General features: G+C 46.7%; 1 protein-coding gene and 1 long non-coding RNA gene across 7 annotated transcripts in view; one reads left to right on the forward strand and one right to left on the reverse strand.

The window, feature by feature from the left end:
- Positions 1 to 23,355, reverse strand: part of stumps (DBB domain-containing protein stumps) — a 152,925-nt gene that overhangs the window by 32,267 nt on the left and 97,303 nt on the right. For all 6 annotated transcript variants that reach the window (XM_084587946.1, XM_084587941.1, XM_084587940.1 and 3 more), the window contains exons 3-4: positions 16,113 to 16,439; positions 7,979 to 8,117 (exon numbers count right to left, since the gene is read on the reverse strand). In XM_084587946.1, the coding sequence (XP_084444072.1) occupies positions 7,979 to 8,117; positions 16,113 to 16,439 (466 nt within the window). The remainder of the gene's footprint in view (positions 1 to 7,978; positions 8,118 to 16,112; positions 16,440 to 23,355) is intronic.
- Positions 8,870 to 20,434, forward strand: LOC146202103 (uncharacterized). Its single transcript, XR_014703636.1, has 3 exons — positions 8,870 to 8,949; positions 9,075 to 9,164; positions 20,330 to 20,434. It is a non-coding gene; the product is annotated as an uncharacterized LOC146202103 (long non-coding RNA).

Genomic DNA, 23,355 nt, shown 5'->3' on the forward strand with positions numbered 1-23,355 from the left:
CCATGGCAACCGCCACACCAACCAAATAAAAAAACTGCACCTCCCTGTTGCAGCCGCTAGATCAAGGAATAATACGGTCGGCCAAGGCGCACTACCGCACAAGACTGCTGCAGCGAATTCTCTTAAACCTGGAGCACAAGGTTGAGCTACCAACTAGGGAAAACGTTCGCCAAGCCATTGAAATGATTACGAGTGCTTGGTGGAGCGTCCCGCCAGACGTCGTGCGTAATTGCTGGTCGAAGGCTGGATTTGCTACAGCTCAGGACAGCTCTAGCAAGACACCTGACTAGTGTGCAGTTGACAGCGACTGTTCCTATCCTGCTGCACAGCTCCAGGAATCGCTCAACTCGTACGCCGCTTCCTGCAATACAGGAGCGAGTGTAACGGCTGACGAATACGCCGCGGTTGACGATGACGTGATGACCTGCTCTGAAGTGACGACTGAAGAAATCGTCGAAGCAATCAAGGACGGGAAGGAAGCGGAGGCCGACAAAGATAGCAGTGATGAAGAGCCTGCAGACGAAACAAAACTTTTGATGACAAGAGAGGTCATAGCAGCATTCGATGCTCTGCAGCTCTATCTTGCATCGCTCCCGGGTTTTCCCGCGGAGCATTCCATGAACCTCGATGTGATAAGATCGGCTGCGGTTGCACATACCATCGGATGAAGTGTCCAGAAGAAAATTACCGCCTTTTTCGTTAAGTATCTCTTGAATTCAAGTTAAATAAAGGTTTTCTTTTGCTGAACATGCTTAGTCTTGGTATATTGCGTGCGATACGGTGCGCGACTTTTACAACGAAGTGACCTGTATAACGAAGAAATTTGGAGGTCCCGAGCGCTTCGTTATAAAGGCGTTCGACTGTATGTTGCTCCCGCGCACAAATAGATTTACCAAACGGCAAAAACTCGGCCATGTCACAGGTCTCTGCGCTTAGAGCTCCATCTACCCTTTCCTGTTCACTGACATAGGCTGCAGGAATCAGCTAATCGATTATTTCTTGGTTGGTCGTTTCCGGCACTGCGGCACCACAACAAAGTTGTTTTCAGCAATAATGAAGTCTCAAGCGTAACATTCGGAAGTGCCAGTTGACGCGGTGACACGCTTGCGATCGTTGTTCACCGCACTTTTGAGTAGTTCGTCTTCTATTTTCTGCCTCGCAGTCAAGACTGTTGACACAGTGCTAGGTGCAATACCGAAGTCCGCGGCAACGTCGTTTTTCTGTGCCCGCTCTTGATCGTCCTAAATGTCTTGATTTTCGTCCCAAGCCAAACTGCTTTGTGCTTCTGCATTCCCATTTTGCGCGACGCACACAGCGGAGCACAAGCACGCAGTGTGGAATGCGCACGCACGCCGCATAAAAATACAAGGCGATGACGATCATGGAGGAAGGAAACAACTTTCTCTTCTTTCCTTCCTCCATGATGGCTATTATTCAATTACGTGCCGGTCACATGACATGACGCTACGCTGCCGCGCGTTCTCACAGCGCGGCGTGCGAACGTGCGGGTGTTTTAAACACACTTATGCCATGAATGATTCAAGCGATCAAACTATTGCATTTCTTAAAGCCTCCCTTGGCTCCTTTACGGGGATTGTTAGCCACGTGAATGCAACAAACTGCCCAGCTTTATCAGATCAAGCATCAACACGCCACACAAATGGTCCATGATGCAAAGACGAGACGGTACTACAGTATGCTGCTGCGCCGTCGGTCGGTACACGAAGGTTGATGCTGCCTATTTAATCGGTTGCCTATTTACTATGCCTATCTACTAGTTGAGTTTGAAGAGCGCAATAACTTAAGAATCATGAATACCTTCTTCAGCAAACAGAAGAACCGGAAATGGACATGGAAGAGTCTTAACGGGGAGACTAAAAATGAAATTGACTTCATACTATGTTCAACCCCCGCCATTATGCAAGATGTAGAGGTAATCGGGAAAGTGCGATGAAGTGACCACAGGATGGTGAGGTCCCAAATTAGTCTAAATCTGAAGGAACGCAACAAATTAGCAAGAAAAAAGTCTATCAACGAATTAGCGGTGAGGGGGAAGGCAGAAGAGTTCAGGATCTCGCTACAGAATAGATATTCAGCTCTAACCGAGGATGGCGACATTACCCTAGAAGCAATACACAATAACTTCAGATATATCCTTACTGAGTGCGCTGTAGAAGTAGGCGGTAGGATAGTTAGAGAGAATACCGGTAAGCTGTCTAAGGAGACGAAAGATTTGATTAAGAAACGCTAGAGTATGAAAGCTTCCAATCCAACAGAACAGATAGAATTGACAGAGATATCAAAGCTAATCAATAAGCTCAAAGTGGTCGATATAAAGAAGTATAACATGCAGAAAATTGAGCAAGCTGTAAAGAACGGGGGAAGTCTTAAAGCGGTGAAGAAGAAATTAGGCATAGGCAAAAATCAGATGTATGCGCTAAGGAACAAGGCGGGCATTGTCATCACGAATATGGAAAAGATAGTCAAAGTAGCCGAGGAGTTCTATACTGATCTCTACAGTAGCCAACCCCTTCATGGATCACTGCCTTGTCGTGGCGGAGGGGCTTGCGAAACTCGATGAAGTCGTGAGCTCTGCTGTGTAGGGCCACCCAAGATAGACAGGTCACGGCAGAGAGTTCTGACAAAATGTGATTCACTGGAGAAGGTAATGGCAACCCACTCCAGTATATCCTGCCAAGAAAACCCTATGGCCAGTCACAATAGCATTATTGATATGGCGCCGGAAGATGAGCCCCCCAGGTTGGGAGGCGTCCCACATATGTTACTGGGGATGAACAAAGGGCGATTCCTAGTAGCTCCAGGACGAATCAAGCGGCTGGGCTAAAGCCAAAAGGACGCTCAGTTGTGGATGTGTCGGGAAGCGACCGGACAGTCCGATGTTGCAAAGAGATATATCACATAGCAACATGGAATGTAAGATCTATGATGCAAGGTAAACTGGATGTCGTCAAGCGAGAAATGGACAAAATGAACATTGATATCTTGGGTATCAGCCAGCTTAAGTGGATCAGAATGGGAGAATTTAATTCCGGCGACCATTATGTCGTTTATTGTGGGCATGAATCCAGGAGAAGGAATGGTGTCGCTCTCATAGTAAACAGAAGAATGGGCAAAGCAGTGCTAGGGTACAACCCCAAAAACGACCGAATAATTTCACTTCGGGTCCGAGGTCACCCTTTCAACATAATAGTTATCCAAGTCTATGCACAAACCACTACTGCTGAAGAAGCTGACGTTAAAGAGATTTTATGCTGATCTGCAATGCCTTTTAGACCGCACTCCACCATCAGACGTCCTTTTTCTCATAAGAGACTGGAATGCTAAGGTGGGGAGTGAAGAAATATCCGGAATTACAGGCAAGTTCAGTCTTGGTGAGCCAAATGAAGCTGGTCAGAGGCTAGTAGAGTTTTGTCAAGAAAACAACCTGACCATAGCGAATACTCATTTTCAACAGCACAAGAGGCGCCTGTACACATGGACTTCACCGGACGGTCTGTACAGGAATCAGATTAATTATATTCTTTGCCGACAGAGATAAAGAAGCACTATACAAGCAGTAAAAACAAGACCTGGGGCCGATTGTGGCACCGATCATCAGCTTCTTGTTGCCAAATGTAAGCTTCGATTGAGGAAAACACAGAAAACTAGAAGGCCTTTCAGGCATAATCTGCATCAAATTCCATCAGAATATGCTGTAGAAGTGAGGAACGATTTCAAGAGTTAGATCTAGAAGACAGAGAGCATGAAGAGATGTGGACTGATGTTCGTGATATAATACAAGAAGTTGCTACTAAGGTAGTTCCAAAGCAAAAGAAACGCAAGAAAGCAAACTGGTTATCTGAAGAGGCTTTGCAGATAGCTGAGGAAAGGAGGATGGGAAAAGTTATGGGGGAAAGAGAAAGATACAAGGTTCTCAATGCGGATTTTCAGAAAATAGCAAGAAGAGATAATTTGGATTGGAAAACATTTATTTTGTCAAAACGCAGATGCAGACGGTCCGCTCCAAGAAGAGATATGAATGCCTTCCTGAACATACAGTGCCAAGCATTTGAGGACAACAACCAATTGAGGAACACAAAAGCTCTGTATAAGACAATCAAAGATATCAAAGGAAACTTCTGTGCTATGCTGGGCGTGATAAAGGACAAACGAGGCAGGGACCTCACTGAAGCCTCAGAGATAAAGAAGAGGTGGCAGGAATACACAGAAGAACTGCACAAGAACGACCCGGATGTGCAAACCCAACCTAAGACAATTGTGATTACTGATCTCGAGTCGGGAATTCTGAAGAGTGAAGTTGAATGGGCCTTAAACAGCCTTGCTAAGAACAAAGCTAGCGGAATTGATGGCATTACAGCTGAGTTGCTTCAAAACCTCAACCATGACGACGCTGTTAACATTCTGTATACATTATTTCAGCAAATTTGGACAATCCTGCAGTGGCCACAGGATTGGAGGAGGTCAGTTTACATCCCCATTCCAAAGAAAGGCAGTGCCAAAGATTGTTCCAATTACCGCACGATCACGCTTATTTCGCATGCTAGCAAGGTGATGTTGAAAACCCTCCAAAGTAGGCTGCAGCAGTATGTGGATCGGGAGCTTCCGGACGTGCAAGCTGGGTTTCGCATGGGCAGAGGAACTAGAGACCAGATTGCCAACCTTCGCTGGATCATGGAAAAAGCAAGAGAGCTCCAGAAACCCATCTACTTCTGCTTTATTGATTATGCGAAAGCGTTTGACTGCGTAGATCACAGCAGATTATGGCAAGCTCTCCGAGAGATGGGAGTTCCAATTCACCTCATCTGTCTCCTCAGGAACCTGTATGAAGGGCAAGAGGCCACAGTCAGAACTGGGCATGGTCTTACTGATTGGTTTACAATTAAGAAAGGAGTGAGACAAGGCTGCATACTGTCGCCCTGCCTATTTAACCTATATGCTGAGTGCATCGTGAGGAAGGCCGGTCTGGACGAGTCTTCAGCTGGAGTGAAGATTACTGGGAAACGTATCAACAACCTTAGATATGCAGATGATACCACTTTAATGGCAGAAAGTGAAGTGGAACTCGAGAGACTTCTGATGCGTGTACAAGAAGAGAGTGAGAAGTTTGGGATTAAACTGAACATTAAAAAGACAATGATCATGGTGTCTAGCCCTATCAAGTCCTGGAGCATCAAGTGACGAGAAGTGGAAGCTGTGACAGATTTTCTCTTCTTGGGCTCCAAGATTACCCCGGAAGGAGAGTGTAGCCATGAAATTAGGAGACGCTGCTTCTGGGAAAGAGAGCCATGGCTAGCCTTGACCGCCTAGTAAAGAGCAGAGACATTACACTGCCACCCAAGATCCGTATAACTCGTGCTATTGTCTTTCCAGTTGTGATGTATGGATGCAAGAGTTGGGCTGTGAAGAAGGCTGACCGCCGAAGAATTGACGCGTTTGAATTGTGGTGCTGGCAGAGACTCTTGAGAGTTCCTTGCACTGCCAGAAGATCAAATCAGTCGATATTGTCGACCATAAACCCTGAGTGCTCATTGGAGGGTAAAATTCTAAAGTTAAAGCTCACCTACTTTGGTCATCTGATGAGAAGAGAGGAGTCCCTGGAGAAAGATTTGATGTTGGGAAAGGTTGAGGGTCGCCGAAGAAGGGTAGGCAGAGAACGCGATGGTTAGATGGCATCCTTGAGGTGCTGCAGATGAAGTTATGTGATGTTAGGAAGATAATGAGAGACCGTAAAGCATGGCTTGATATGGTCCATAGGGTCACGAAGAGTCGGACACGACTGAACGACTGAACTGGCAGTAGCCAAAGTAGTCAGGACCGTAATGAGATTGGCGGCAGGGAACAACAGTCAGACATTCCACCAGTGACGAAGGATGAGGTTAAGAAAGCAATAGAAACTATGAAAAGGGGGAAAGCAGCTGGAGAGGATCAGATAACTATAGATTTGTTGAAGGACGGAGGGGATATCGTGATAGAAAAACTGGCCACCCTGTATACGCAGTGCTTGTTGTCATCGACTGTACCGGAACCATGGAAGAACGCAAACATTATCCTCATTCATAAGGAAGGGGACGCTAAGGACCTTAAAAATTACAGGCCAATCAGCTTACTGTTTGTTACGTATAAGGTATCTACTAAGGTAATTGCTAATAGAATCAGAACAACCTTAGACTTCAATCAAGCAAAGGATCATGCAGGGTTTTGGAAACGGTACTCTACTATCGATCATATCCATACCATCAACCAGGTGATAGAAAAATGTTCGGAATATAACCAGCCCTTATACATAGCATTCATTGATTACGAAAAAGCATTTGATTCAGTAGAAATTTCGAAGGTGATGCAGACATTGCAAAATCAGGGGGTAGACGAGCCATACGTGAAAGTGCAGGAAGATATATATATAGTGGTTGCACAGCAACCATAGTTTTGCATAAAGAAAGTAACAAAATTCCCATAAAGACAGGTGTTAGGCAAGGAGACACAATCTCCCCAGTACTATTCACATCTTGCTTAGAGGAAGTATTCAGAGACTTGGAATGGGAGCAGTTAGGGATAAGGGTAGATGGAGAATACCTCAGTAATCTGCGATTTGCTGATGACGTTGCCTTGCTAAGTAACTCAGGTGATGAACTGAAAATAATGACTTGTGACTTAGACAGGAAAAATAGAAAGGTAGGCATAAATATCAATATGCAGAAGGCTAAGGTAATGTTCAATGGTCTCGGGAAGGAACAGCAGTTTACGTTAGGTGGCGAAGCACTGGAAGTAGTAGGCGAATATGTCTACTTAGGACAGGTAGTAACCGCAGATCCGGACCATGAAAGGAAATAACAAGAAAAAGATTGGGATGGAGCGCATTTGGCAAGCACTCGCAGATTATGACTAGCAGCTTACCGGTATCGCTCAAGAGGAAAGTATACGACAGTTGCATCTTACCTGTACTCACCTATGGGGCTGAAACGTGGAGGCTAACCAAGAGGGTTCTACTTAAGTTGAGGACAACGCAGAGGGCTATGGAACGAAAAATGGTGGGGGTAATTCATTGATAGGAAGCGTGCAGAGTGAGTCAGAGAAATAACTCAAGTTACTGACATTCTAGTGGAAATTAAGAAGAAGAAATGGGCATGGGCAGGACATGTAGTGCAAAGAGAGAATAACCAATGGTCGCTTAGGGTAACAAACTGGATTCCAAGGGAAGGAAAACGTAGCAGGGGGCGGCAGAAAGTTAGGTGGGCGGATGAGGATAAGAAGTTCGCAGGGGTGAAGCGGATGCAGCTAGCACAGAACCGGATTAATTGTAAAAATATGGGAGAGGCCTTCGCCCTGCAGTGGGTATAGTCAGGCTGACGATAATGATGATGATGATAATTTAATCAGTATGGTGTTGAATCGGACCACCTCGTGCTCTTTTCGCACTCCTGCACCAACGTGCACTTTCAGTCGGACGCCACCACCTTCTCGGTTAACATCGCGAACCGAAGCGCCAAGCTCGAGTTCATGCATGCAGCGCATGCAACACTGGAGCAGACGACTTTCGCAGCTACCAGAAGTGTGTCCGTGACGTAGCAGCTGTCACGGCTGCAGGCTGCAGCAAATGGCAGCCTGTCATGACCTGTCACTCTTGGTACTCGTGATGTATGAACTCACGGCAGAACAGTTTCAAATCTCATCGCAACGCGAGAACCGAGCATCCCGCAAAATTCAAAAGACGCAGTTTTTAAAAATTAATAATAAATCAGTCTTTGTTGCACGGAGTTATACTTTGGGGAAATGCTCGGAAGCATTCATTTTACACATTCAAAACGTTTATCAGTGATCTTTCTAGCCATTTCCTACCCCCTTTAAACATGGACAAATCAAACATGGCTTTTACTTCTTTTTGTCCGTTAATTCGCTGTATCCGCATTCGTTATACCGAGGCACAACTTTAATTCTCAATGCTTAGAATTGGTCTTACCTGGAACGGTAAACTGCAGAACATAGGGATTTTTCCATTTCAGTGGCAGCTCGTGCATTCCAGAACTTTCGAAGAACACCTGGAGCTTCTGACTTTGTTCCACTGGCTCGTTCAGCATAGCAAATACTTTGGCGTTTCCCTGCACATAAGCAATATTTTTCGGCATGGTGCAGCGGGTAACGCCTTGAAAACAATTAAAATAAAGAATATTTTCTCAGTGATAAAATGCTCGGTGAATAACTTCAGCAAAACATTCAGCAAATAAGGATTTATCGCAGTTCATATGTACAAAATTCATGCAAAGTTACGAAGCCAGCAGTTACAGGAAGTTGTAGCTGCCTACGAACCATGGAGAGGTGCAACGCAAAGGAAACAAGGATGACAAGACACAAGGAAAACAGGACTAGCGCAGAGCTTTCCTTGTGTCTTGTCGTCATTTTTTCCCTTCCGCTGCACCTCACCATAATGCCTCACCGACTGGCCCACGCGAAGGTAGTAACCGATGCTCATGAGCGACAGCCCTTACAATAATACCCAGTGTTCAAACTTCCTCATTTCATGTTCAACTCACGCAAATGTTTCATAGGAAAGAATGTACAGAACTAGCTCCATCACCATTCATAATAAACGAGCGTCGGTATAACTGCGGCCGTTATAAGTGGACTCGACTGCGAAATCAACTAAAAGGTTACTTCCCCAGACGGCACACCTTGTTTGCTGAAATGAAAAGAGGCTTTGGCCCCTTAATAAGCATGAATAGAGGACGGAGTCAGCTGTCTTCAAGAGCAATGAGCCGGACAACCTGCTCTTACTTTCCTCTTCAAGTCTGCATCTTTTTCTTTTAAATATAAGTGCCTGTGGTATTTCTTAACTTTGTATCTTTGCACTCTTTCAGCAGGTCCTTCCAAGCCCTCCTGAAGTGGCGCCACTCGGCGAGCCCACACCCCTTTCTTTTCCACAGGAACGGGAGCGTAAGTGCGGTTTGGGAACAAGACATTCTGGTTCATTGCTATTTATTTTATTGCTGTTTATAGGTTGTGTTTGCTTATTACTTTTATTTAATGTTTCTATTACTATTTCGTTATTAATTCTCCAGCTCCTGGCCCACAAGAGACGAAATTTTAACAATCGCCCCCCGAGTTGGAGATTCTGCAGTAACACCATAGGAGCACAAGCTTGGTTGCTGGTGAGATATTTTTTTTTTTTTTTTTTTTGCTGCTACCACTTAAAAGCTAGAAGACGAATCAAATTCAGTGTGTGTGTGTGTGTGTGTGCGCGTGCGTGCGTGCGTGCGTGCGTGCGTGTGTGTGTGTGTGTGTGTGTGTGTGTGTGTGTGTGTGTGTGTGTGTGTGTGTGTGTGTGTGTGTGTGTGTGTGTGTGTGTGTGTGTGTGTGTGTGTGTGTGTGTGTGTGTGTGTGTGTGTGTGTGTTGCATATGTTTTGTAGCGAACATTCATTTACCTGTTATGAATTATGCGTCTTCCTAGAATTCGAGTAGCAAATCACCGAGTCCAGGAAAAAACATACGCATGCAAGAGGCTGTTTCATGCCTTCGGGTGTCGATCGATGCCGTACGAAGCACAGTACAAAGCAGCCACGCATTCTATATGCATCAGAAGAATGTCCACCATAGAACAAAACAAGTGTGGACCAGCCAGAAAAAAAAAAAAAATATACAGCTGTAATTAACGACGGAAAGTGCAGAGGAGTTGAAGAGGGTGCAGATCAAATGTAAGAATGGTAAATTAAATTCGCATGCTTCTTTTGGCTCGAAACTGCATGACAATGACTAGACTGATTTGTTACGAAATTGTGGCATTGAGGTTGCTGTTAAAGTGTACAGCCCCCCGCCACTTTCATTTTCAAGTAGGTTACATTAATGTCAGTGGAGCATGCCCAAGTTTCTGTTGGAAGTTCATTTAGTTACTACTTCCTTCTTCCGATGCCAACTTTAATACCGTCATCATGCTAATTTTCGAGTGACTATAACTTTGCCGGGCAGACAATAGTTGTGAGCAGCCTGCACTTTCCGCCGCTTTTCTTTTTTTCCATATGTGAATTATCTCGGCGAAAGGGTGAACTAGGATGAACAGTTAAAGATGGTATGAGCAACGAGGAAGTGTCACGCAATCACCAAATTGCTCATGAGGGCTCCGAGATGGAAGCCCCCTAGCTGCGGCTGTTCACGGACCTGATTGCCGACAGGACTCTGTTTGACCTTCCGATGCTGCGGGAATTAATAATCCCACCATAGGCCGTAGCTCGTTGGCAAGATCAAATACGGCGACAGTTACATAGAGCTAGGAGGCCCTTTTTTTTTTTTTTTTTTGGGGGGGGGGGGGGGGGGGTCAGGAGGTTAAGTTATCGTGCTCCGCTACTGATCATCGTGCTTTGCGCACAATCGCGAGTGGTTAATGTAGAACATGCGTGTAGCTTTTGCCGCTTAATGTGCCATTGTTACCTGCTACCGCGACTGCCGAAGCCAATGCACAAGCACTCTGACGCGGGTTCGACGGCTAGAAAATAGGGAGTTTTAGAATAGGGGGACCCAAGGCTTGGGGCTCCCAAGGAAATAGCGTGCGGCTGCGCAATGTGTTAGCCGAGCGGCAAGTTTTAGAATAGGGGTTTTCCCGACGCAGACGCAGCAGAGCCGGGCTTGCGTTTGTCGATTGCAGCGCCATGACGGTAAACAAAGAAAAAGCATTTAAATATATAAAAGCTAACAACGCTATTTTATTCATTAAATAGTACTATTATTGCACAAAACTTTATTAAAACTGCCAGTTATATAAACCGTTTTCGTCAGAAAAGACGAAATCGGCCAATTGTCAATCTAGGCCATGGAGGAAGGAAACAACTTAGGAGAGGCCCTTGCCATTCCCAATGCATTGGAGAAAGTGTGGCGGAAGTGACGTCAAAATTTAGGGTTAGCCAAGTAGGCCCAATAGCAATGGCGACGCTGTTGCTATGAAAACTTGGGCCACTAGCAACAGTGTTGCTAAGGGCCCTGGGCACGTGAGCGTGCAGAGAAAGAGTGCGGAAGGATACAGGAGGGGGAGAGACGTTGCAGCGTCCGGTCACGGCGCGGCCGCGCCGGCGTAAAAAAAAATAACGTCAGGGCCTCTCCTAAGTTCTTTCCTTCCTCCATGATTCAGGCCGAGGCCAGGAAACTTCATTTGAACCTTCCGCGCTTTCCACCGTCTGGTCCCCATAGCAACCAAACGAGGCGAACTCGCTAAGCCTAGCAGCTCGGTAAATCTGGAAGCAATCGGAAAATGTAATGCGTTTTAATGCTAAAATTTGGTGATGCGGGCATCACGAGACATAGCATAAGCTTCGTTGGCCTTTCGTTTGCTATGAACGCGTGACACCATGGAGCGGTGACGACTAATGTGTGGCGAGGCGAGCGGCCGCCGCTTTGCCGGACGCCGCCATGTTGCCGTAACCCAAGCGACACAACGACTACAGAGGCTAGACAACGACCAAACGGCGGCTTGGGTCGAAAATGCATGTGCGCATGCATTTTTTCGAGGAAGGAAACAACTTAGGAGAGGCCCTAGCCATTCCCAATGCATTGAAGAAAGTGTGGCGGAAGTGACGTCAAAATTTAGGGTTAGCCAAGTCGGGACATTAGCAACGGCGACGCTGTTACCATACTGTTGCTATGAAAACTCGGGCCACTCGCAACAGCGTTGCTAAGGGCAATAAGTATGTGAGCGTCGCGGACAAAGAGAATGCGGAGGGAGGAGGAGAGACGTTGCAGCGTCGGGTCGCGGCGAGGCCGCGCCGGCTTCAAAAAAATGACGTCAGGGCCTCTCCTAAGTTCTTTCCATGGAGCAAGGAAACAACTCCATGCATGCGCATTTCGACGCCTCAAGCTGGGAGGATATTTTTGCAGATCGTCGATGCGCAATCACGTGACATATGAGTGACTTAGCCTACACGTCACATACGCGTCTCTCGCGGAGTCTTTTCTTTTTTTTTTTTTTTCCTTGTAAGAGGAAGCGCTCGCGGCAGTTTTTGTCCACGCCATGGCTATGGTGGCTAGAAGGGGAAGGTGGCGCCAGCGCCGGCGTATCCGCCGAGAAAGCGCGATCCTCTGGTTCATGCGCTGCCGCGAAGGCCGCGGTGGCGCTGCGGTCAGCTTGGCGATGCAGCCACGCCATAGCCACGCGATCGCGCGCGTGTGCAGGTTCGCGCGCGGTGTATGGACGGTGCGGCAGCGTTCCTGTTTGTTCGCGGCTGCCAGCGTGATCTCTCGTTTATGGCAAGATGTGTTGCGCTGCTTACATGTTAATGTGGGTGCCTAACTTCGTCGAACAGATGAACTCCAGCGCAAAAAAAAAAAAAAATCACAGTATGTCCCTCCCAAGCAAAATTATCAAGTTTTATATGTTCTTACCAGGCAGCACTTCTATGTTAAGGCCCAGAACTGTAAGCGCAACGCTAAGCAGGGAAGAATGAACGTGCTGAAACTTAGGAGGGTGCTCTAAGTTGCATATTTATTCAAGGTCGAATGTAATATTTTTTTTTTATTTAGCGGGAAGTGATATCCTTGCCTCCCCATTTCTTAGTGCCAAGAGATGAATGCAGTGTTTGTAATCAATGTTTAATGTTTTTTTTTTTCTAATTACACAGAAGCATGTGTAAATGTATCTGTTATTTTGAATTACCCTGAATGTTATGATGTGCAGTACATTGCTATTTTGTGACTGCCGAAGACTTGACGCGTTTGAGTTGTGGTGCTGGCGGAGACTTTTGAGAGTTCCTTGGACTGCCAGAAGATCAATTCAGTCGATATTGTCGACCATAAACCCTGACTGCTCATTGGAGGGTCAAATTCTAAAGTTAAAGCTCAGCTACTTTGGTCATCTGATGAGAAGAGAGGAGTCGCTGGAGAAAGATTTGATGTTGGGAAAGGTTGAGGGTCGCCGGAGAAGGGGTAGGCAGTGAACGCGATGATTAGATGGCATCGAGGCGCTGCAGGTGAAGTTATGTGATATTAGGAAGATAGTGGGAGACCGGAAAGCGTGGCGTGACATGGTCCATAGGGTCACGAAGAATCGGACACGACTGAACTGAACTGACATTGCTATTACTACGATGTGCAATAAATTTTTGCTATGCTTTGTTTTGTTTGTTTGGATCCCCAATCACATTTTTTAGGAGTAATGCTGATACTTCGTATTCTTGAAACTGAAGGAGGTGGAAAACATCGACCAGAGAACAGCCAACCTTTTTTCTTTCATTTATTACCCCTTTTAATTTTCTTCTTACATATTATTTTATCCCCTGGGGCAAACAACGTTGTGGGAAAAAAAAAATGCGACCGCACGGAGCCGAAACGTACATCCTTCCACCCTCATTCTCTTGGTCTGTCTTCTACTTTCGACATGCACTATCTTGACCAGACGGGACTCATTCAAGACCCTTTAATTCCTGAAACTGAAAGGATAGATACGCCTGTATTCTACACACCAGAAGTATTTTAGTACCAACCGATCGTTTTTAATTGTTTTGTTTGTTGGGTTTCATGTGCGAAAATTACTCGGGCTATGAGAGACACCGTAGTGGAGGACTCCGGAATTTCGACCACCTGGAGTTCTTTAACTTGTACTAACATCGCACAGCACACGCGTGCCTTGCTTTTCGCCTCCAGTGAAAAGCGGTCGCCGCGGCCGGGATGCGCGATCCCTCATCCTTGGGCACAACAGTCGAACGCCCTAACCACCGCACCACCACGGCTTAAAATTGAATTCTGTCAGCCGTAATCAGGTTCGACTAGAGTTTAATGAGCTAAACCATCACCTGCAACATCATTGAAAGGCCGACGCGTTGCACGCACGGTAGGCATGCGTATGTTCAAGTACCGTGGCTCAAGGCGAGCGGCGCGTACCATGCATCGCACTACGGCCAACAGCGCCACCTACACCCGGCTTGAAATGGAGGAGCGGCTTCCGTCCGCCGTTGGCGTCACCTCCCCCTTCTAGCCACCATACCATGGCTCCTCCTACAACACAGTCTTCTCCCCTCCCCCATGGCTCCAAGCAGTGCTGGCGTGACTATGGGCAGCAGAAAAACTGAATTTTCCTCCCCCGGGGGAATGAGTGAGCGCAGATTTTGTTCGTTCGCAGTCTTTTGCTTTCGTTCTTTTTCTTCCGGTGGTCTGGCGGGGTTAGAGCTGGTATTCGAAGCGACGCAGGGACTTCGAGTCGCGAGTCTGCTTCTTCGCTGCGCGCTGCAGGGATTGTGAGTTTGCTTCCTCACTACAATGAAAACGTGCAAGAGTACCGACCTTATGCGGGGCCGCAAATATATTGAGTACCTGCGCATGAGTTATTTGCACACGCGCGCCCACAAACATGCAGTTTTGTAGTGGCAAAAAGCCAATTACTTTAACTACATGAGAGCATCTTGCGCGCTAACGTTGATGTTTTTAAGCTGTGAAATTATACAACATGTCTTACGGATACGTCACTACATATATATATATTTGTATGTACATAATTGAGGCATAACTTTTAAGGTGCAAAAGCGGCTGATTGAGCCAAGTAAACAACACAACAAATCTTTAGCACTCCCTCCGCTGCCGCTCAAGCCAAACCAGCCCATACATCACAGCTAACGAAAACGAAGAAGGGAAGCAGGCAGCTCCAAGCCGTCACTCGTTTGAAACCACGCTGTCTACGTTGGCTCCCCTAAAGCCCCTTTATTGAGGGGCTTTACCCGCCCCTCCATTCAACTTCTCCCCACTAATGGGGAAAAAAATACAGAAGAAAGCGTGCGTACTGTTGAGTGCGCACGGCTAGATGCTCTCCCTCCGCCAGCTCGAAGCCGCGCTCCGACGGCCCCAGCGCTTTCCAGTAGGAAAAAAAAAAAAAAAAAAACCCGTCGACAGGACACGCAGAAGTGACGTAGCCCTACGTCACTTTTGTGTCACGTGATTGCGCGTTCACGATCTGCAAAAATATCCTCCCCCTCAAGCTCCTTGGGGGCCCCAAAGCTTGGGGCCGCCTATTCTAAAACTTTCTAATGAAAAAAAAAAAATAATAATAAAATAAAATAAAATAAAAAAGAGGGAAGGGCCTAGGCGCTCAGAAATGTTCCATGTGAATAAGTTTGCGGCGATTCAATCCAGGCGTATCTAAATTGTGTGCAGCATTACCACGCAAATAAATCAGCAGCAGCGATGTGACGCGGTGGCTAAGCGGTTGAAGGCTTCGGTGCCGCAGACGAATTAGGCACAAAAAAATAAATAACGCGAATTCTCGCTCAATAGCGAAATTATTTGCCGGAGTTAAACGTAAGAAACTCCTGTTAAACGGATGAAGACACGCGAAAACACTGTTTGGCATGGTTTCGCATGGCGGTTTAACATTGCGGGCTAGCATAGCGATGTGGGTGCACACAAAATTCCTCCTCTGCTGGTACCTCTTTCTCTTTCATACCCACCTTTTCCCCTTCCGTATGGCGCGACTCAGGTGTCCAGCGATAACTGTGAAAGATGCGCCTTTTCTTTACTGCACTAATTTGCAATTTACGCAGAGTTTGCAAGCAGCCCGTGTACTGTGCGATGTCAGCGGACGTTAAAAAAACCCAGGTAGTCGAAATCTCTTGAGCCCTCCACTACGGCGTCTTTCGAGAGTCGCTTCGAGACGTTAAACCCCATACACTAAACTATAACTAAACTAAAGTCATTAATTTATTTGTTTGGGTGAGAGAAAAGCGCAGTAACAGCTCCACTTTTAGGTGGACACTTACACGAAACGGACATACAGACATTAGACGATCCTGCTATATGTCCCATAGTGCACGAGGGCTGACGCCGAAGTGGATGGCTGGTTAATTTTCACAACCTCGTGCTCTTTCTAACACGCACTGGCTTTGCTCAGCACATGGGTCTTTGCCCATTCCGTCTCTGCTGAAATGCGGCTGGGCTACAGCAGCTAAGCGGCCGCCATTGAGACACCTGGGCCGCTCAAGCAGAGAAACGATCCTCCGACGATATCGATTCTTACTCAGATACACCTCCCCATGCACTAAGACGCGGCCCAGACAGACGCAGACAGACGCAGAAAGCGCCGGCTGCTTGTAACTGAGCCCTAGAGTGCGATTGGAGATAGAAAAAGCCTCACCTGATGCACTTTGCGAGGGCACAAGCGGAACTGAGGCGACGCGGCAGCAGTTCCCTGCATGCTGTTTTCGGAGCGTTCGACGATCTCACGGGCCGTTTCGACGAGTCGGATGACGAACTCGCGGTCCTGGTTGCGAGCCTCCAGCAACGGCCACGACGAGAAGTTTGGGAAGGCTGCGCGAAGCGACGAGCCTAGCTGGTGCTGCTCGACGCCACAAAGCATGGCCAGGCCCCGCTCCGCTTCCAGCAGCCGGCCCACCGAGAACAGCTCAGCGCCACGCCGTTCCAGCAGCTCCAGAAGGTCGGGGGATACGATCAAGAGAGACACCTGTGGCCGCAACGTACTGCACTGAGAACATGCGAGCAGCGGGAGGCGCCTTGCGGTCGTGGACCTCGCATGCATAATATAGTCTCACTTCTAGAAGTACAAAATCACATACTCCTTCAGAGCCCTTCTCGAATGTAGTAGGAACAACATCCTGCAATGGTGGTGGCTTAAAATGAGTTGCTGAAATGAACAGACCGTGGCTTTGCTGGCGCTTTGACCGTCGACATTAGGGAGTTCTAGCACAGCGCAATACGCTATACTGTGATCCACAACAGAGGGCTCCACTGCGCCACGGCCGTTGTGGATGGTTGTGCGCGCTTCCCTCGAGGCCGGCCGTGACTGAGCCACGGCCGGTCTCGGGGGAGAGTGCGCGCTCTTTCTTACGGCCTTCTCAATCGCCGCGGGAACAATGGGAACTTTTCTCCTTGAGTTGCGCTCTCCGCCACCGCAAGGGGCGCGACCTGCTCACTGTTCGCTCCGCGTCTGCTTCAGCGGCGGCGGGTGGCTTTTGCCTGGTTTCGCGCTGTCGCTCGCGAATTTCGTGGTGAGTGCAGCCCCGAAATTAAAGAACACAGAAGATAGATGCTGCAGCGGCATGTCGTCAACGTACTACACACGTGAACGGATATAAAAAACACTGTCGTTCAGCAAACGTTCGACAAGCATGGCATACATTGCGGCATGGTAGCTACTTTTGTCCATTTTAATCCGAATTTTCCCCAAGCCTGTACAAGAATAGGAACAAAAAAAAAACTGAATGAGCAGTGATCACATCGAAGCTTCTTCAAGGCTAACATGACAGCAACTCGTCTGCAACAGCAAAACCGTCTTTAGCGCTAGATGCGAAACCATTCATGTAACACTGAAGATAAAAATAGTTTCATAAAAATGTAATTTAAATTGCAAAATGCTTGCATGATATAAAGTATTAGTATAACAGTCAAAGTAAACGTTGTAGAGTTGAGTTTTAAATGTTATTATAATTCATATATTAGCCAATATGAGGTATTATAAGCATTATTTTAATTTGCAAATAAACAAAACTTGAAGTTAGGCTAGATGGTGCATTGTAGCGCGTGTCCTGTGCCTTCTTCTCTTGTGTGTGTCTTCCCGTGCGCTTTATCTTCAGTCAAGTTGCAAATAAACATTGTTTTAATGAAATGTTTACATGATATTAAGCTTGTTATGAAATCAATAAAAAATGGTTTGATATTCATGACACCACTTGTGCTCGAAGTGGTTAAAAGAGGCCAATAAATGATGAAGGTGATACTCGATGCAGTAACTTACAAATGAGTTCACCTGCTTTTCGAAAATATGCAAGAAACTTCTAAAGCTTTAAAGAAGGACACTCTCACTGAAGACTCATTTCAAGCCTTGTATAGCGACCCATTGAGGCTCTCTTCGGGAAAGTAAGGTTAATGTGCGGAAGGGAAGGAGATATGCTAGATATGCGAGGGCCGTAACAACTAGCGGCACATGACTACGTTGCCAAGACGGACGTTTCATCTGAGAGCAAAAATCAAGGCACTGAAGGCATCTCCTACCATCCATCCCATTTCCCACTGTCACATATTCCGGTTTATCTTACGCCGCTTGATATATCGTTTAGTTAATCAACTTCGGGTGTGACGCTTGCGCTATTCTTCTTGAAACTAGCGAAAGAAGCAGACCCATGTAGTACGCTCTTTTACGAGGACAATATTCTAGTGGACTGCATTATCCGAAACCAGAGCTTGTTGCCCTAATGGACAAGCTTCTTTTTTTTTTTCTTTGAAAAAGCTGCCGTGCACCTATTATATCATACAAATGTTCTCGAAGTACTTAAGATCCTGATTCAGTCAGCGTTTCAGACTTCAACACTGAGTTGCCCGAAAGGAATTGACAAAGCTATAGATGTTATTAGGTCCGCAATTCTTTGATATTTGAAACATTTCTCAGAATTCTTCTTCTCAATTAATTATACCAGGAAAGTGACAGAGAAGACCGAGAGGCTAACTCCTTATGTGCACAAGCCGTGCAGGAAGTTTTTTATACTTACGCAATCAGCATTTTTATCAATTGATGAACATATAGTGCAATGTGTAACTTTGAAATAAATTTTTTTTATTGTTTGCCGCTCTTTTCGATTCTGCTTAACTGTTTATGCCCATTTCCTTGATTAAAAGTAGTCGCGAGACTACATATACATCTTCGGTCTTTGATCGACTTATATGTTTTGAACGAAGCTAGAACAGCCCACTCCACTAGACAAGTAAAATTTTTACTATATGAATAAATTTTTGTTCTTTACTCTGAATCTGAGACGCGCCATGAATTTTTGCCGGCGCCTCTTCTGATCTAAACGAAAACGGTAGCGGTTGACATAACCTCCACCCAACAGTTCACCATGCACTCACGTCAAGTCGCGCTACACCTGCCTAAAACATTTAAAGGTACATTGCATAGCCTGGCAAATTTATTTTTGTACAAAACTTAGGGGTAAAAAATGTTGAAGTGTACCCGAAGCTTCATTCGACCCTGCACGGCCGCACTGACGAAGGAGCGCGCGCGCGTGAGCGGATTGTTGACTGTATTTTATTCCTCGAACACGATAAATGTTCGATGTTGATTACGGACTTTGTATAAACCATAAGGGGCGAAATGTCAGGACCTGCCGGTTGCAACTGACGCGGGCGAAGCTAAAAGCGAGCGCGCATTTCCCTTGCGCGTGAACGGCTGTAGCGAAGGAGCAGCAGTGGGGCGGTGGCGACCCCACCGAGGCGCGGCGGGCGGTGGAAACAGACCTCATTGGAGAGGCCGTAAGAGAAGAGAAGCGCTCTCTCCCTCGAGACCGGCCGTGACTGAGCATGCGCAAATCTGCTTGAGGACGCCAGATGGTGCCACATGCTGTCAGCCGGCAAGGAAGGCGGCCGTCTGCCGCTTCGGGGCCGAGACCAATCAACATGTGAGTACTGGCGGCGAGCGGCAGCAGATCACGGTAGCGGATCGCGCTATGCTGTAATTTTTGATCGGCGGTTCCTTCAAGCCGCCAGCAAAAGTCGTCGCCCTTAGCAAAGCAAGGCACTAAAGCGCGACAACGGTACTGGATCAAATCCGAGGTCCTTAGGGACGAAGGTGAGACCCTTAGGAACGAAGAACATCCTTGGACTATGTGGTTCGTAAGCTGCGAAAATGCCGTCAACTACCGCGATTTCGAGCATAGGGCCAAAGGGCCCCGACCAGCCGTCGCCACACGCTTACTGGTGCGCCGCTCCAGCGTGCACTCAACTTGTGAATACGGATGGGCGCTCGCCGCAGGAAATCAAGACCTACATACGCGCGCCCTCTCATAGTGAGGCATGCGAATCGAGGCATTCTAGCTGGGTTAATTAGGGTGCCTCGATGCAGCGCCGCCTAAGTTGGGTCGTCTTCCAGCAACGTCTACGGACAATCATCACGCTGACGCGCGGATCGGGTGAAGAAGGAAAGGAGGTATACCGCAGCAGGAGGAAAGCTCCCCGCGGCTATGCTATACACGCTCTCTCTCTCTCTCTCCGGGGACACGGGACGGGGAGATAGTTTGAAATCAAAGCAAGGTACAGACCTATGCTAGGGTCAAGTCTTGTGGCTATATAGTACGAACAAAGAGAGGCTGTTAAACCACGGCCGAACTCGCCGCCGCCGCCGCTCAAGACCGGCCGTGATCGAAAGACTCGGAAGCGGGCACCGTGCGCTGTCTCGGATGATCTTCTCTATTCAGGTCACAGCTCAAGTGGCGGTTCAAAGAGGGAGTTCCAAAATCGCGCCAAAATGGGTTAATGGAAACGGTTCGTTTGGTTGTCTGGACGAAGCTGTAGCTGAGAGACAGTGTTTAACCGCTGTAATTATACCCATCTGTTCATTCACAGGAAAGAGAATCGATGACGCGAGGCTGGTGGACAAGCGCGCGGAGACAACGCAGCCCTCCAGGATTCCCACCACCATAGAGTACACTAAATAAAATTAAAGATGCTAAAAAAGAGAGCAATGTTTTCCACTACCCGAATAAAACGAGCATCTCTATTGCGACAGCACTGGGGCCGGCTAAGAAGGGAGAATCATCAGCTTAGGAAATGGGCTTTACAAACGGTTTCAAGTATCTATGGACGTTCAGCCGTTAATCAACTCTCAGCGCAAAATTTCTTATACAGTTCCAAACCTTAGCTTGTCACCAAATACATCAGGAATACGCCTTACTCACGCAAAGTGGCGTGTTTGGCCGGCCTCGGACCAACTGGCGGGCCAGTTGGCGTTGGTGGCCCTGGCCAAAGCAAAAGTTACTTGACAGCACAGTTGAAATTGATAGCATCTGATCATATATGTTTTCATAACCCAGGCCGTGCAGCTAAACCGGGTGTGTTTTTTTTTCCTCCTTTTTTTTTTCGTTCACAGATTTTTATTTAGAAAACTACGATAGCATGATGCGGCGGTGACGTTGATGAGGGGGATTGGATAGCAACGCGGATATTTCATGTTTGCAAGGATTCAAAAAGTGGACGATTTTTAACCGATAAATACTAAACCAACAGCTTTGACATCGGCGGCGTCAACCGTCTGAAGCATATCGCAGCGCCAAAAATTTTCCGGTGAGCCTCTGGCAGTGGTTGCCAGGAGATATGGCGGTTTGTGCGACATGTCTAGACCAGATGGCGCGGTCAAGTTGGAAGGAGAATATGGAAGGATGAACACACCGGGGCCACTGCACTACCCCCGGCCGTTTTAAACCTGACGGCCTCCAGAAATCCCGAGCATTCCTCTCACAGGTGGCAGTATAGGCAACTGACATGGGTGGCCGGAGGTTTCCTAAACGGAAACTGCCAGGTCACAATAAATGATTTCCAAATGAGCATTAATGTATCTCATTTCTTTAAATACGCGACAACATATATCTATACTGTACGCTGGAGAAAAATAACAGTCAGGCCTTCATCCTGAACGACTGTCATTGATAGTCTGTATTTTTTTTTCTTAATCGGCAGTGTGGTTGGAAATATCAGACGCCAAAAATCCGCATTTAAAAGTTCGTTGAGTTGGCTTCCCCGCATTGGTTAAATGGTGTCGCTGCACATAGTATTGCCGCCGAAATCAGGTAAACTTCTCGAATCGAGATCACCAAATGCATGAGCGGCGAGTGTATTTGATCCACAAAAAGTGCAGACGTCGCCATTTTATTCAATGCGGAAAGGGAACGCAAAAAGCTTCCATATGCGCTTTTTACTTCACTTTCGACGTTTCGAAGTACATTACTCGTTAAGAAAATTTAAAAACCGGGCTCGCCTTCAAATGTTATTGGCATTTAATTTCATAATGTATTCTTGCTTCCTAAAATAAAATGCAAAAAAGATCATTAGTTACTTACCGTTCATCAATTATTTATTTAATAAGCTCTAGCTGTTCCGTGTGTAATGTCCGAATTGCTTCACCTACACAGGCCGCACTAATGTATCTCTCCGCTTTTGAAATAAATATGTGTAAACATTAAAAAAAATGCCCTGAATATTGTTCACATAACATCTCCTCCAATTTAATTTGTTTCTTGAAGAGGGGAACAAATATCAATAAATCAAACATACATGTGGGAATCTCAGAAAGTAAACAAGCAGCTATATATCTGCGCTAAGAATAAAACAGACTCGAAAGTAATATTCTCGTGTCCCTTTAATACGACCGTCGTTAATATGGCTGACTCGAGTTATGGGTAATTTTTGTGGGGAACAATTTTTTTTTTTTTTACTTTAGCCTCGTTAATATGTATGAAAACTTAGAGTCTACACACACAATGGACAGGGTAAGGGTGCACGTAGTTTGGGCCCCATGTATTTTTGTCGCGTTAATATGGACAGAAGCTTCAAGAAACCATGGGTGCAGTCCTAACGCCAGTTAAAGAAAGGCGCGCCGCTCGCGAACCTGCCCACGCCCGATACCACTGGATGCCTAAACCGAGTCCTGCGTGGTTGGAAAGAACCAAAGCGGGCGTGTCGCCTTTTCCGCGCGAGGAAAAAAATGCGCAGGAACGGAGAGGAACGCGCACAGAAAACTGAGGGTCAAAAAGCCCCAAAAGGAGGAAACCGGGGGACTTATTCTGGGTAGAGAACGAGCGCCGCAGCGAGAGGCCGCAGTACGGAAAAATTGCAATGTGCGGTTGCAATACATTCTCCTGAACTTGAGCAGAGAACTGACCGGGAAACAGACGCGCACAAAAACGGCGGCTAGAAGAGATGTTTCTGTTCAACCCAAAAGCACCATACCAATTGTGTTCCGTGAGGCCGTTAACGCCTCTTTGGTCAGGTCTAAAACACACACAAACTAGACCGACAACAGAAAGGCTCTGAGCACGCTCCATCCTGGACGCTGGTTTCGCGTCACTGCTGCGCTGTCGAAGTGCCACGTTTTTCCCAGTGCTCCACGAAACGTACGAAGCGGAGCTCAACTAGTCGCTTCGACATGCCTGTCACAACGGCCTCGAAGAAGCCCAAAGAACGGATTTTTCTCCAAGAGAAGCTCCTTCTCACGCGACAAGACCGGCTGGTAATGAATTGTTTTTCGGTGCCAACGGCTCTATTTTCAATGACCCTACTTACTTCGTCTCCCCACCCTTCTTCCTCCGCCTCCCGAAACACAATGCGCCCGCACGCACGCACAAGGCGAGATACCGCACCCAACTCTACAATCGAACGCTCTCGATAGTTCACTCTTCAGACAGTGAGGCCCGCTCTCTGTGATCAAGAGAATCTTTCTGCTTCAGGAAGCCCATTCTCCTGTATATATATATATATATATATATATATATATATATATATATATATATATATATATATATATATATATATATATATATATATATATAGGACCCATTCAAAAAGTTTAGTTGATGCTTCGCTAGCCTAATAAAATT

Source organism: Amblyomma maculatum, chromosome 1, assembly GCF_055883805.1.
Source record: "Amblyomma maculatum isolate TAMU_Amacu chromosome 1, ASM5588380v1, whole genome shotgun sequence".
Classification (NCBI taxonomy): domain Eukaryota; kingdom Metazoa; phylum Arthropoda; class Arachnida; order Ixodida; family Ixodidae; genus Amblyomma; species Amblyomma maculatum.